Raw genomic sequence first — 15,528 nt, 5'->3', positions numbered from 1 at the left:
GGGGATTCCAGAGGTACAAATTGTTGAAAACATGCTGCTTTCTTCAAAAACAATGAAAGGATAATCAATCCCTTCCTGGCTTTTGTTGATACTTGGCCAATTACAGGTCCAGCACAAGGCAACAACTAGGCCTTTGTCCACCAGGAGAGGTGAAGAGTGTTTTTGACTGGCTAGAAACATTTCAGCAGTAGTGGTGCGGTTATGCCTCACACAGCTCCTGTGACCTAGCTTTGATTCTGACCTTTGTCTGGAGTTTGCATGTTTTCCCTGTGACTACATGGGTTTCCTCTGGATACTCCATGTGACAGGCAGAAAACAGAGAGAATATGTACAGATGTGGTGAAGGAATGAAAGAGAAATGACATGGACATTCCTAGAGAAGGAAAAGGAAAGGAAATACAGTGCAGGGAACAGCACAGTGGGAACAGGCCCCTCCTATATTTGCTTATGCATCCTCTTCAAAGCCTACACACCCTTCCTGCAATGAGGTGACCAGAACTGCACATAATACTCCAAATATAGCCCGACCAAAGCTTAATATAGCTCTAACATTACTTCCTTCCTCTTACACTCAGCGCCCGGACCAAGAAAGGCAAGCACGGCCTATCCTTCTTAACTACTTGCATGGCTTTTCACCTAAACGCTAAAAAGACAGTACATGGCGTTCAACTGCGACGAAGGTACTCTCAAGACTGTAAAGAATGATACCATTAAGAAAGTCTTAGACTTAAACTACCTCAGGTCAAGAATGATGAGTTTGGAGAAGGACATAAAGATACGGAAGGCGCTGGCGTGGAGGGCTATGAAGGAAATCTGGAGGTCGAACCTGACCAGAGAGCTCAAAAAGACCATCTTCATAGCAGTCATAGAGTCCATTCTCACGTATAGATGCGAGACGTGGACACCCACCAGACCATGAGAAACTCACTAGATGGTTGCTTTACACGAATGCTCCGTATGGCTCTTGACATGAGTTGGCAGGAGCACATAACAAACATTGAGCTCTATAACGACCTACCGATGCTCACTACTAAAATCGAGGTGAGAAGACTGCAGCTAGCGGGGCACTGTCTTCGCCACCCTGAGCTACCTGCCAGCCTAGTCATCACATGGGAGCCCAAGCATGGGAGGATGAACACTGGGCGCACTCCCAAGACTATGGTCAACACGCACCTAGAAGATAGCGGCTCAGCTAATGTAGATGAACTGAACACACTGATGAGGGAGAGGGAGGAGTGGAGAGTCCATCATCGTGCCCGATGCTGGCTCCCTAGGCCTGAGTCGACATAGTAGTAGTAGTGTATGGCTACTTTTGAGGAACAATGAACTTCGACTCCAAGGTTCCTCTGTACATAAATTTGGTTTAGTAGCCCACTTTAAAACATTAAAAGTCACAAATGATACATTTACTAGTACAAGAATTTATTATCATCCAAAAGACATGTAGATTAGGCTTATTAAGCATTGTTAATTGTCTCTTGTGCAGAGATGACTGGGAGAATCTGAGGATAATTAGGGACGATTCAGGAACAGTTTCTTCCCCTCTGTCAGATTTCTGAATAGACTTTGAAACAACACACCACATTTCACAACATTTTTCCTTTTGTTTTGCACTACTTTTTGAATTTAATTTTATTATATATAATATATACATACATATACACACACATACATACACACATGCACTTGCTGCATTTTACAATTTTTAAATTGTGAATTGAATTGTACTGCTGCTGCATTACAACAAATTTCCCAACCTACACCTCTACCAGTGGTATTAAATAAACCTGACTGAGGACAAGTTTCAGGAAAGTGGATGGGCATGGGGTTGCCCCGATGGGCCACCATGGGCACGAGGGCTGCCTCTGAAGTTTGTCTGTGATATAAGGGAAGTTGCAAGGGGCAGGTTTGTATCAATGAATCATACAGGAGAGAACAGGCTCTTTGGTTCAACTGGCCCACACTGGCCAAGATTCCTTAAGACGTTGGAGCAGAATGAGGACATTTGGCTCATCAGGTCTGCTCCACCATTCAATCATGGCTGATCCTTATTTCCCACCTCCTAAGCCTTCTCCCCATAACCTTTGATGCTGTGACCCATCAAGAGCCTATCAATCTCTGCCTTAGATACACCCAATGACCTGGCCTCCACAGCTGCATGTGGTAACAAATTCCACAAATTCACCATCCTTTGGGTTAAGAAATTTCTCCACACCTCTATTTTGAATGGATGCCCCCTCCATCCTGTGGCTGTGCCCTCTTGTCCTAGACTCTCCCACCATGGGAAACATCCTTTCCACATATACTGTCTAGGCCTTTCAACATTTGAAAGTTTTCAATGAGATTTTCCCTCTAAATTTCAGTGAGTACAAGCCCAGAGCCATCAAATGTTCTCATGTTAACCCTTTCATTTCTGGAATCATTCTTGTGAACCTCATCTGAACCCTCTTCAATGCCAGCACATGTTTTCTTAGATGAGGAGCCCAAAACTTCGCAATACTCAAGGTCTCACCAGTGCCTTATAAAGCCTCAACATCACATCCCAGTTCAGATATTCTAGACCTCTTGAAATGAATGCTCTGATTGCATTTATTTCCTCACCACTGACTCAATGTACAAGTTAACCTTCCCATTCCAGTTAGCCTTATCTATCCGTGTTTGGCCCAGGATATAGGATCTACTCTCCAGGAATTCCAGCCCAGTTACCTGACCAAAACTGATGAATTAGTAAGCTAAGTGTTATGTTTTGCAACTTCAAAAACATTAAACTAATCCAAAGGAAGACATGGAAATCTGAAACAGGAGCCTGGCTTTGTCTTTAAGCAAGGTGCACACGTAGCGTGGTAGTGTGATGACGCATGCAATTAATGTACTTTTACACATAATAATTAGATACTTTATTGCTCCCAAAGGAAATTACAGTGTCACAGTAGTATTATAAGTGCATAGAAATACAAATATTAAAAGAGAAGCAAAAAGAATAGAAAATAAGTTACCTCAAACAGTCTAACAGAAGGGGTTATCACTTCCCTAGCTACAGGTTGACTCATTATAGAGCCTAATAGCTGAGAGGAAGAATGATCTCAGATAGTACTCTTTGGAGCAGTGCAGTCATCTTAGCCTATAACTAAAAGTGCTCCTCAGTTCATCCAAGGTGGCATACAGAGAGTGAGAAACATTGTCCAGAATTGCCAGGATTTTCTGGAGGGTCCTTTGTTCTACCACAGCCTCCAGTGTGTCCAGTTTGACTCCTATAACAGAGCCAGCCTTTCTAATCAGTTTATTGAGCCTGTTCACATCACCCACGTTGATGTAATTGCCCCAGCACACCACTGCATAGAAGACTGTACTGGTGATAACAGACTGGTAGAACATGCGAAGGAGAGGCCTGCATACTCCAAAGGACCTCAGGCTCCTCAGGAAGTAGAGGTGACACCGACCCTTCTTGTACACAGCCTCTATTTTGGTGCTCTACTCAAGTCTGTCATCCAAGTGTACCCCCAGGTACTTGTAGGTCCTCACCACTTCCACATCATCAATTGTAACAGGGAGCAGAGCAGGCTTAGTCTTCCTAAAGTCCATCACCATCTCCTTTGTCTGCAGATGATTCAGCTCGTACCCTTAATTATTTAAATGAACAAGAGTGCTTAATCTACACACACACAAAGATTACTTTAATATTAAATTCACAGCACTAAGGTATTATTATTCAATGCTCTCTCCCTGATTTGATAAGAAGCGTTACATGATGGGAATGCAAACAATGAAGTATCAGTTCCTTAGCTGTGGTCCAGAGCTATCTCATCTCAGCCACATCATTATCAGCAGGATCTGACTGGGTTTGGCTGATTCTCCACATAAAAACAGAAAAGCATTCTGCCCTATGTATCAAAAATAAAATGGAACCACTAGATTAGCCCAATATATCATCTTTAACCTTGACAATTTGAGCCAGAGGAATAATTGAATTCTTTATATTAGTTGATTTAATAAATAGTTGGGGGGTGGAGTGGGGAGGTAAATTGTTTTCACTAACTGGAGTTCATAAGCCAGAGAACAGAGTAGATATTCAGCAACAAAACCGAAGAGATTCTGCAGATGCTGGAAATCTTCAACACTGTAATCACCAAACAAACAACAACAACACAAAGTTGTAACTGTTGGGTTTTGGCTGAGGGATCTGACCAGGAAGGTAATATAGGATTTATTAAAAGCTACCATTGTTATGAAATGTAAAAGTGTCAGTTCCAAAAATATAGATCAGTAGTGGACAGTGAAGGAACAGCCATTAAAAGTTATTCAAAATAGACTGTACATTCACCTTATAATTTAGGAAACACAGGAGACTCTCCAGATGCTGGAAATCCAGAGTAGCACCCACAAAATGCTGGAAGAGCTCTGGTCAATCAGCATCTATGGAGAGGAATAAGTAGGCAACATTTCGGGCAGAGACACTTCATCAGCGGTTAGAAGCCTCCAGTGCCCTTCCTCCTTCCCCACCTCTCCCAGTCCACTCTCTTCTCCTCCAGTCCTTTACCTCATCTGTCAATCACCTCCCAGTTTCTCACTACATCCCCTTCCCCTACCTGATTTCACCTATTGCCTGTCAGCTTGTACTCCTTCCCATCCCTCCACCTTCTTATTCTGGCATCTTCCCCCTTCCTTTCCAGTCCTGTTGAAGGGTCTTGGCCATATACATTGACTGTCTATTCCTCTCCATAGATGCTGCCTGACCTGTTGAGTTTTTCCAGCACTCTGTGTGTGTTAGAAGAATACAATCACTGGAGTCCGATTGAACATGCATGATAACTCATGGATTTCTTACACTAACATGCTCGCTTCATTCAATTATACCAAAGCTCACGTACATCTAGCGTAACGTATTTCAGCATTCTGAAAGAATGCAGAAATAATCAAAAACACAAAAGTAACTAGAATCCTCTATTCTCCCAGTTCTGAGGAAGGGTCGTTGACGTGAAAAGTTAACAGGTTAGTATTTGCACAAATAGGCATATGAATGCAAAAAAAAAGGCAGCCCATGTGGAAGGGAAGCGTTAGATTGGTCTTGGAGTATGTTAAAGGGGCAGCAAACATAGTGGCCCTAAAGGCCTACACCATGATGTACTGTTCCATGTTCTATGTACCTCTACAGCACAAGGAATTGTATCCAGTTGCAAAAAAACTATGTTACATCAAAGAAGTTTTGCAAAAATCTCATCTTGTTTCTCCACTAAAAGCGATATTCACCTACGTTTGTAAAGTTAGCAACATAAACAAGAGTAATGTGACTTTCTGCTTCTTACTTGAAGGATGGAGGTAGATAATATCTTTCACGGTGAATTCCCGAGAGTGGACCAACTTCAAACACTCAGCAATCAGGCTCAGAAGCAGGAACCAGGCCAATCCAGGCTGGGCTTCCATTGTTTGCCTCGGGCTTGCGCATACAGATATCCAATGAGATGCTGCCTTCTTTAGTAAAAAAAAATACCTATATGAAAAAAAGAGTAATCTTTTGAGAGGATGGAAGCACATCCAGTTAAGAACCAATCACTACTGGAGCTAGTTAGAACCAGCTTACATTTTTACAACCTGTTACCCATCCCACACCCTTGCTAGACATCTGGTCCTCCAACTTAGTGATAGAAACTTACGTGCAAGACATTCATCTTTCAGCAGATGACATTTTCCTGCATTAGCCGCAGAACAAAGGATTGAACTTTTATCAAAGGCACATCAAAACAATCCAGCCGATTCGCTTTGGCAGCTGACTGACAAGCCTACCAGAGACGGTGTTTTGCTTGGCAGTATGTCAAGTCAAGCACATGGACTGCTGGCAGACAACTGAGGGGTTGGTGCTCGAGGTGTTTGGGAGGGGGGAGGGTTTAAACCTTAGAAATAGCAGGCAGGTGAAGTGGGATGGGGGTGGGAAGCTAAGTCCAAAGCAGCTCTCAACTTAGCCAGCTAAACAACAAAGTTGTCATAAAGAGTCAGCCACCTCTAAAGCTTTATCTCTTGCAGTGTTACCTCGGGCTCCGATTTTGAATAATTTGACTGGTTACATTTTTCAGGTTGAGATACAGAAATGTCACATCCATTTTAGTATTACAGAATCTTTGCCTCACTGGCTTTTAAAACCAGCCTGGTTAGTCTAGTTCCTCACCCAGTGGCTTCAGGCTGACACCGTTACAATAATGTGGACTTTGCCTCACTGGCTTTAAACAGCCTGATTCTTCCAGTTCCCCATACACTGCAGCTTCAGTCTGACACCATTATAATAATGTGGTCTTTGCTTCACTGCCATGCCCATAAAATTAACTGACAAATTCATGAAGTAAAGATACAATTGCTCATTTGTCAGGGATGATTAACGCAAGGACATGTTTTCTTTACCATCAGCAGATGAGGAGACAAAAGCTTTTGGCTTCCTGGGGCCAGGGAACATTATTATAAATATTTTCCCTTCCAGTTCACTGCATGCTAAAAGGTTCATTCTCCCAAATTATACACTGCTTTGGGAACACCCCAAAGCCTGAAGCAGATGCACCAATGACCCTTATAATTCGCTCCATTCCCGCCTGCAGTTAGATTATGCTTCCAGCAGGTCAGAGGAAAAACTAATATCTCCAGCTTCATTTTGGTTTCATACATTCTGAGAAACAGTTACCTACAGGGCGAGAAGAAGCACTTCAGTAAAAAGAAAGCAGATACAATGGCACCATCTTTCAAATGAAAGGGTGTTCCACAACTCTCTTGTATTCAAAATACAGTCCCCAAGGCAAACTTCACCTTGCCTTGTCTACCCTTTTCAAGCAATGCGTGACATTTAATGATTCAGGTGGGATGAAATAAAATAATCTTCAAACTAATTTATTTCAAAGATGCCAGTATCTCTATGTATTAAGATTGCAAAACTAATAATATGGATATCCCAGCTTTACCAAATGATAAAGATCGCAGTAAACACACTCATCTGTAATTATTCAAACTTCAGAGAATGAAATGGAAGGTTTATACTTGGTTAGGCTGTTACTTAGGTTTATAGTAATTATTGCAGTTTAAATTAATCTGGTGTGATTAGTTGCTGTTTAGGTTGATGCTTCACCAATGGCTCCCAAGTGGCAATTAAATAAATTATCTTATTAGTTGGTTGAGACATTTTGACTGGGACATGGTGCAGTCTTTTTGATTCTTTAAATATAACTTGGAATTTTTATCATTCATACGAAAAGCAGATGGAGCTTGGATTTAACATCGGTTTTAAAAGGCAACATGAGGCCCACCCCTAGTACTGGAATGAAGTGTCGGTCTAAATTATATGACTAATGTTTGGGAGGGGTGGGACTTGAACCAGTAACCTCCTGACCCAAAGGCAAGAGTACTTCCAACTGAGTCTAAGTACTTCTTATGTGATTTGACATCCTTCTACAATTATGTTTTCTATCATATGGTTTGGGTATTAACTTGATTGACTGACAGACACCCTGGGGTTGAAATTGTATCATATAACACCATGGAAGTCCAAATCAGCAGCAAACCTCCCAAGCAGTGTTAGAAACACGTTTGATTCATTATTGTTCAGAGCTTTCCGGGGACATTTTTGATGACTACATTGAAGAAGGACGAGGAGGTACCACCAACATACTAATGAAGTATCTGATGTTAAACAAAAAGCTAGGAGTCAACATCATGTCTACGGTGATCAAGAACCCTTGGTCTGTGTATGGCCCATCCCATCATTCTCAAAAGTGCAGCCAGAATCCGATAATAAAGTGCTATCATTAACAAAAATATATATCTCAACAGTGGAGCAAGAAATGGGGATACACCACTCAATACCACACCAGTACTGTTGGATATTGCCATGTGCTGGCCATTGCCCTCCCAATCGGTCTTCAGGACATCCCAATAGGAAAACCACCCCAATGGCTCACCCCGCCACCATATCCATTAGCCAAAGTTCCTGAACAGCAATCTCTTCAATCACAAAATCAGGGGGAATGGTTGGCCTGGAATGTGCATTCTTGATATGATTAGAAAGAGTGGGTCAACAGGGATCTCCCTCAAACCAGTCGGGTTGATGTCACCTCATGAACACTATCAAATGACCCAAGATACAAATTGTGGGGATCCAGCCAAGACAATGGGAACCTCTACTACCTTGAAGATTGTGATAGAGAAAAGGCCATCGACAAGCTCTAGCTAGAATTCCCCTTTGCATGCAAGGTATGAGCAGAGGCATGTCAGTATCTATTCGGGTCCATCCTCCACGGCTCATTATCACCAGAACACACACCAAGTTACACATCAACTGGTGCCAAAAAAGCATCAACCCTGCTGCTGACTTGGGGGGTGCAAACAGTCAGCTCATAAAGGACAAAGATAGAGAAGATTTCCTTTTATAGAGTGCTTTCACAGCTCTGGATAGCCTGTAGAACTTTCCAAAGAGTGGTCACAGACATTACGCATGAAATGTCAGAATAAAAAGGTGGGGAGAGGGAAAGTACAAGCTAGCAGGTGATAGGTGAAGCCAGGTTGATGGGGGAGGGTGAATGAAGCGAGAAACTCGAAGGTGATAGGTGGAAAAGGTAAAGGGCTGGAGAAGGGAGAATCTGATGAGAGGAGAGAGATCATGGGAGAAAATGAAGGAATGGGGTGTACCAGGGGAGGGAGGTGAGGAGAGGATGAGGTAACAGGGGAGCCAAAGTGGAAAATGGAAGCGGGGGGAAAATGAAAATCTCATCTGCTTTCATCAGTTTTTGCTGCATTTGCAGCTCAGTGTATCCCTCGCCCGTATGATCAGCGGCACCAACGCACTTCACGTCAAGATGTGCCACAGGGTTTTTGGATGCTGTGAAGAGGCACTCACAAAGAGGCTTCACAAATACCTCTTCCGGTAGAGCTGCAGTGGCTAGACCTCCAGATCTTAGGAAATCCTAGATATCAACAATGAGGAACTGAAGTCATAAATTCATGATCTCTTCACTCATCTGTTTCTTTGAATGCTCTGAAGAATGATCCATTCTCACTTTGTGAATTAAGTGATCCAGATTCATTTATCACATGTACATCAACTTGGGGAAATGTGTCATTTGTGTTAACAACCAGCACAACCCCAAGGGTGTTTTGTTCGATATTGGGGGACAGTATAGAGAGACAGGCAGAGGCCAGCCCGCAGACTATTCACCTGAACTTTATGATCACGTTGCTTATACAATGTGAACTCCTCCCATGCAGGAGCAGCAAGTGTCACCACGCAGCGTTCCCATCTTGCTCGGCAGAACAACACAGAAGCAACAAAATAACTACAGAACAAGCCTCTTTCCTCTCCCCCCCCCCCCCCCCATCAACCCAACCACCCAGAGTCCTCCGACTCCAAGGCAAGCCTTTGGGCTTCCAGCAGACTCAGAGGCCTCCGACCTCTCTGGACATATAGGCCCAGGGCTTTGGCCATCAGGCCTCAACTTCTGGCAATCCAATTGACCTTCGAGCTTCGATCATCAGCATCAACCCTGGGACTATGCTCAAATAACTGTATGTCATTTAAAGTGGCTTGCTTACCAAAATGATAATCATGTTCCACACTGAAAGATTCCCTGGGCTCTGCTGGCACAGATTAAAATTCTGTGCCTTTGTCTGCATTTGCTATTATGGGGCCTTTTTTTTGGCTTAGTTAGTCTGATGGCAGATCACCATGAAAGCACATACACATAGGCCATTTAAAATCTGGTAAAATTGAATGTGGCATTGTCCTCATTTGTAACAACAATTCATTTTATTTGTTTCCAGCATGAGCAATGTGAATGATTTTGTTTCCATAAATCTCTTAATATTGCCGTTGGATCATGGCCAACAAGGCGAGGCTTTGCAATCTGTGAAACCCAGCTCATTAAAACTTAAGACCGTCAAACTTACCTCAAGTCACGAACAGTAATGAGTTATCCATCCAATCTGTGGTACAAGCAGAGCAGTCAATTTTTTTGACAAGTGAACTGACTACAGTTGCCAACAATCACAATTATAATTATGAGCATTAATCTGTGAAGTTGGCATTGTTAACACTTTTATCAGTTCTCACATATTTATATTACTCATTATAAATATGCAAGTATCATTTTAAAATATTGTATTCATCATATTAGACATTTGCTGAGTAAGCTAAACCAAATAATTTATTCCTGGAAACTATTCCTTCTCCCCAACAACTGTTTAGTTTCCCACAATTCTTTGCTTCTTAAACAGTGTCTATATACTCAATAGTCAGTAATAAACCTGTACCTAATTGTAGTGCACGAATCTATTTTCTTTGGAGCAATGACTCTTCCCCATCCCCACACAAGCCCCCAGCACTCCATACTGATCTGTCTTCACTTGCGCATGGTTCTCTGTCTTGCTGCAATGTGAATCCACCAGTCATAGCCATCTCCCACGTTAGTGCTTTATCTAATATATATGTAGTTGTACACAGACAACACTAATAAAGTGGCCACTGAGTGTATGTTCACGGTCTTCTGCTGCTGTAGCCCATTCAACTTCAAGGTTCGACGTCTTGTGCATGCAGAGGTCTTATTCTGCAGGCCACTATTGTACGTGTGGTTTTTGAGTTAGTGTCACCATCCTGTCAGCTTGAACCAAGTCTGGCCATTCTCCACTGACCTCTCTCAAGAAAATTTCACTCAAAACCACCACTCAAGGGATGTGTTGGGTTTTTTTTGCACCATACTATGTGCATGAACAATCCTAAGAATCAGCAGTTTGAGATAATCAAACCACCGTGTCTGCCAACAGTAATCATTCCACAGTCAAAGTCACTTAGATCACATTTCTTCCCCTATTCCGACATTTTGTCTGCAACAACCATGTCTGTATGCATTTATACATTGAGTTGCTGCCACATGATTGGCTGTTTAGCCACTTGCATTAACGAGTGCAGGTGGATCTAATAAAGAGGACACTGAGTGTATGTTCCAACAACTGTTAGAGTTAGATGGGTAATCTCCAAATGTAAATTGCTGATGCAGAGTCAGAATTCAGAAGAATATCTGCCAGTTACAGGGAATTACATGAGCACCCTCTTCGACTTGAATGCAATTTGGAATTAAAACGTTCCCAGAAGCTAAGTTCAGCATTTTTGAAAGCATTGCTGCTGTTTTGGCTCCTTTTTATGCCTGTGGTGAATCTGGCGACATTTTTGCTGGTTCAAAGTAAAATTTATCATCAGGAGTACATAAATGTCACCATATACAACCCTGAGATTCTTCTTCTGCAGGCATACTTAACAAATCTATAGAATAATAACTGTAAACATCGGGAACTATTAACTGCAAGCTGTGCAAATGCAGATACAAATAAATAGCAATAAATAACAAGCATGAAGTAACAGATAACATAGTTATCCCCTTTTGTTGAAGAGCCTGATGGTTGAGGGGTAGTAGCTTTTCTTGAACCTGGTGGTGCGAGTCCTGAGGCACCTGCACCTTCTACGTGATGGCAGCAGCAAGAAAGGAGCATGGCCTGGGTGGTGAGGATCTTTGATGGATGCTGCTCTTCTACGGCAACATTTCATGTAGATGTGCTCAATGGTTGGGAGGGTTTTAACCGTGATTACTGGGCCAACTCCAGTACCTTTTGTAGGATTTTCTGCTTAAAAAGGTATTGGTGTTCTCATACCAGGCACACTTTCCACCACACATCTATACAACTTTGCCAAGATGTTCAATGACAAGCCAAACCACCACAGACCTGAGGAGAAAGAGATGCTGTTGTGCTTTCTTTGCAATAATATTTATACCATGGGTCCTGTGGTGAACTACATATACCTGTCTGACTGCTCCTGTGGCTCCTCCCACAGACCCTGCTGACTACTTCTGTGGCTCCTCCCACAGACCCCTGTATAAAGGCGATTGAGGCCTGATGCCCGGCCTCATTCCCCAGGATGTAATGTTGTTCATTCTTCCAGTCAATAAAAGCCGATACCTCGCTTCCTACGTCTCAGAGTGAGTTATTGATGGTGCATCAGGTCCATGACACCCAGGAATGTAAAGTTACTGACCCTCTCCACCTCTGATCCTCCGATGAGTACTGGGTCATGGTCTGTAGTATTTGATTTTGTTTTGACAAATGAGGCCAAGTTGCTAGCTCGACGCTCAACCCAACACAGATTGAAAGCATGCAAGGAGCCAGCTGGATTCAAACTCCAGACCATTCAACTCAAAGTCCAGTACTGACGCCATTACATCACCAGCCAGCGATTTTGAAAGCATTCCAAGCAGTGTCTCCAGAATTGAATTGATTTGTTGCAGTTCTTCAAGGCTCACACACATTCTTGAATCTTTTCCCCTGTCCACCTGGTAATACTCCCTACAGTACATCTCTGAACTCTAGGGTTGGACATGCTAAGGATGTAGTCAATCCAGCATAGCGAGCATAGAATAACTGGGGCCTCAGTACAGAGAATATTTGGCCAATAAATTGATAAACGTCCAAATATTCTCCTCCACCCCGGGTAAGTGCTCTATGAAGACTGATGGTTAACAAGTGCCTGCACAGATTCATCAGGGCTGTTGTCAGCTCAACAGTTCAACTCTGATTCGGAGGCATTGTGACAAATTAAATTAGCTGCATGAAGAACTATAGCCAGGTGGTTAGATTTCCCATTTGAAGGCCATTCTGCTCCGAGAGAGCGCTGTCATGTTGTTTTCAGCTCGGCTCTTCTCCACAAATCTGGTCAACACTATCTGCAGATAACAATCAGCAAAGGTTGCACCTGGTGTTTATCTCCTGCTCATCCCCTTCAGAATAGCACTTTAAGGTCTTTCTACCTCAACCACCCTCTAATTCCAGTGACAGACATGTTTCTATGGGCTGAGGTTGCTAAAAAATCAAGGGCACAGTCCCAAAATAATGGGATTGGCTATTCAGGTAACAGGTGAAGAAAATTCTTCATGAAGGTTGAGCTTTGCACACAGTATCCAGTCTGTATTGCATTGAAACACCAATTAGAATGCAGATCTTACTGGCAACTGCACATCCTTGTTCTGTGACCAAGATAAGTATTTATTTAAGAACAAAGTTGAAGTTATAATAAAGATTAAAAACAAACAAGATAAACATCAAGTGCAACTTCAGAGCAATCAAGATCTGGTAAAAACATTGCAAAACAAAAAGATTTTAATGGTTCCCTCAGTGCAGCAGAATTACAAGCAACAACTCAAGGCCTTGGGATTCTGTGGTAATAGGATCCTTATATTGTACAACAAAGAAATGTGTTTGGATAAGGATTGCACTTGAATATGTATTGTAAGCAGGCAGCTTTATTTGGATGTGAAAATCCTTTTAGGGAAGGAGACTGAAATATTATAATATAAACAAGAATACTAACTTGTTTAATTCAAATAACATGCCAAACATTCCTTTCTTTGCCAAATATTAAATACTTTCAAACCACACTTCAAGACATTGCTACCAACAAGCAACACCATCAATAACCCAGAATGAAAGAAACTGGAAAGTCCAAACGCTTCACAAGATATATTACACAATCATCGATGGCATCACACTTTCAAAACTGCCTGATCCAAAGTTTCTATTTGCATTGCAATTCACATCTCTTAGGGATTGAGAAGATAAAGTCAGATCTATCAGTATACAGTGAGTAATGGGAATTATGGAGGCATGAAAGAAGCGCTGGCCAAAGCTGACTGGAAGGGGACACTAGCAGAGATGATGGCAGAACAGCAATGGCTGGAGTTTCTGGGGGCAATTCAGGATAAATACACCCCAAAGATGAATAAGTAGCCTAAAGGGTGGGTGAAGTAACTGTGGGTGACAAGGGAAGTCAAAGGCAGCATAAAGCAAAAGAAAGCATATACTGTAGCAAAACTTGTTGTTGTTGCTGAGTGCCATTGACAGCGTAGTTGTCCATAGGATTTTCATGACAAGGTAGAGAAGATTGCCAGGTCTTTCTTCCACAGGTACTGCAGCCAGATTCAAACTCGGAACCATCCAGCTCAAAGTCCAGTGCTGACACCACTACACCACGGGCTGACCTACAGCAAAACTTAGTGGGAAGTTAAAGGCTTGGGAAGTTTTTAAGAACCAACATAAGGTAACTAAAAAAAACCTTAAAGAATGAAATATAAAGGTAGGCTACCCAAACATTTCAAAAAGGATACAAGAAGTAATTTTTCCAGCTATATAAAGCAGGGGGGAAAAAACAAGAGGCAAAAGAGTATATTAGACCACTGGAAAATGATGCTGGAGAGGTAGTAATGGGTGACATGGCAATGGCAGATGAACTCGATAAGTATCTTGCATCAGTCTGCATGGTGGAAGGCACTGTGGAAAACACTAGACTGTATGCCGGAAATTTGAGTATCAGAGGGTAGAAGTGAGGGTAGTTGCTATTACTAAAGAGAAGGTGCATGGGAAGCAGATTGATCTGAAGGTGCGTAAGTCACTTGGACCAGATGGATTACACCCCAGGGTGCTGAAAGAGGTAGCTGGAGATTGTGGAAGCATTAGCAACGATCTTTCAAGAATGTGGAATGATTCCAGAGGACTGGAGAATTACAAATGTCACGATGATGAGAGGCATTGATTGTGTGCATTGCCAGAGGCTTTTTCCCCAGGCTAAAATGGCTAACGCGGACGAGCAAACACAAGGAAATCTGCAGATGCTGGAAATTCAAACAACAACACACACAAAATGCTGGTGGAACACAGCAGGCCAGGCAGCATCTATAGGGAGAAGCGCTGTCGACGTTTCGGGCCAAGACCGTCCTGACGAAGGGTCTCGGCCCGAAATGTCGACAGCGCTTCCCCCTATAGATGCTGCCTGGCCTGCTGTGTTCCACCAGCATTTTGTGTGTGTTGTAACACGGAGGAGCATAGTTTTAAGGTGCTTGGAAGTAGGTACCGGGGAGGACGTCAGGGGCAAGTTGCTCCACACAGAGAGTGGTGGGTGTGTGGAATGTGCTGCCAGCAACTATGGTGGAGGCGGATACAATAGGGTCTTTTAAGAGACTCTTAGATAGGTACTTGGAGCTTAGAACAATAGAGGGCTGTGCAGTAGGGAAATTCTAGGCAGTTTCTAGCGTAGGTTACATGGTTGGCACAACATTGTAGGCAAAGGGCCTTATTGTGCTGTAGATTTCTATGTTCAATAATTCTGATGTCACTCCATTCTTTAAGGGAGGAAGGCAAAACAAAAGAAATTCTAGGCCAGTTAGCCTGACTTCTGCAGTTGGGAAGATGGTGAAGTCCATTATTAAGGATGAGGGTTTGGGGAACTTGGAGCACATGATAAAGTAGGCCAAATTCTTCATGATTTCCTTAGGGAAATCTTGCCTGACAAATCTGTTGGAATTCTTGGAGGAAATAACAGGCAACAGGGACAAAGGAGAGTCAGTGGATGTTGGATTCTTAGAAGGCATTTGTCAAGGTGTCACTGCTCAACAAGATAAAAGCCCATGGTATTACAGGAAACATACTAACATGGAGAGAAGATTAGGACCATTTCTCTTCACGTTA

General features: G+C 42.6%; 1 protein-coding gene across 5 annotated transcripts in view; it reads right to left on the bottom strand.

Moving 5' to 3' along the window:
• lypd6 (LY6/PLAUR domain containing 6) overlaps nucleotides 1–15,528 on the bottom strand; it is a 259,919-nt gene that overhangs the window by 27,053 nt on the left and 217,338 nt on the right. For all 5 annotated transcript variants that reach the window (XM_073026208.1, XM_073026237.1, XM_073026228.1 and 2 more), the window contains exon 2: nucleotides 5,304–5,488. In XM_073026208.1, coding sequence (XP_072882309.1) covers nucleotides 5,304–5,421 — 118 coding nt within the window. In that variant the 5' untranslated portion in view covers nucleotides 5,422–5,488. The remainder of the gene's footprint in view (nucleotides 1–5,303; nucleotides 5,489–15,528) is intronic.

This window comes from Hemitrygon akajei, chromosome 2 (genome assembly GCF_048418815.1).
Source record: "Hemitrygon akajei chromosome 2, sHemAka1.3, whole genome shotgun sequence".
NCBI lineage: Eukaryota > Metazoa > Chordata > Chondrichthyes > Myliobatiformes > Dasyatidae > Hemitrygon > Hemitrygon akajei.
The sequence above is the reverse complement of the archived record's forward strand: the minus strand, read 5'-3'. Positions and strand labels throughout refer to the sequence as shown.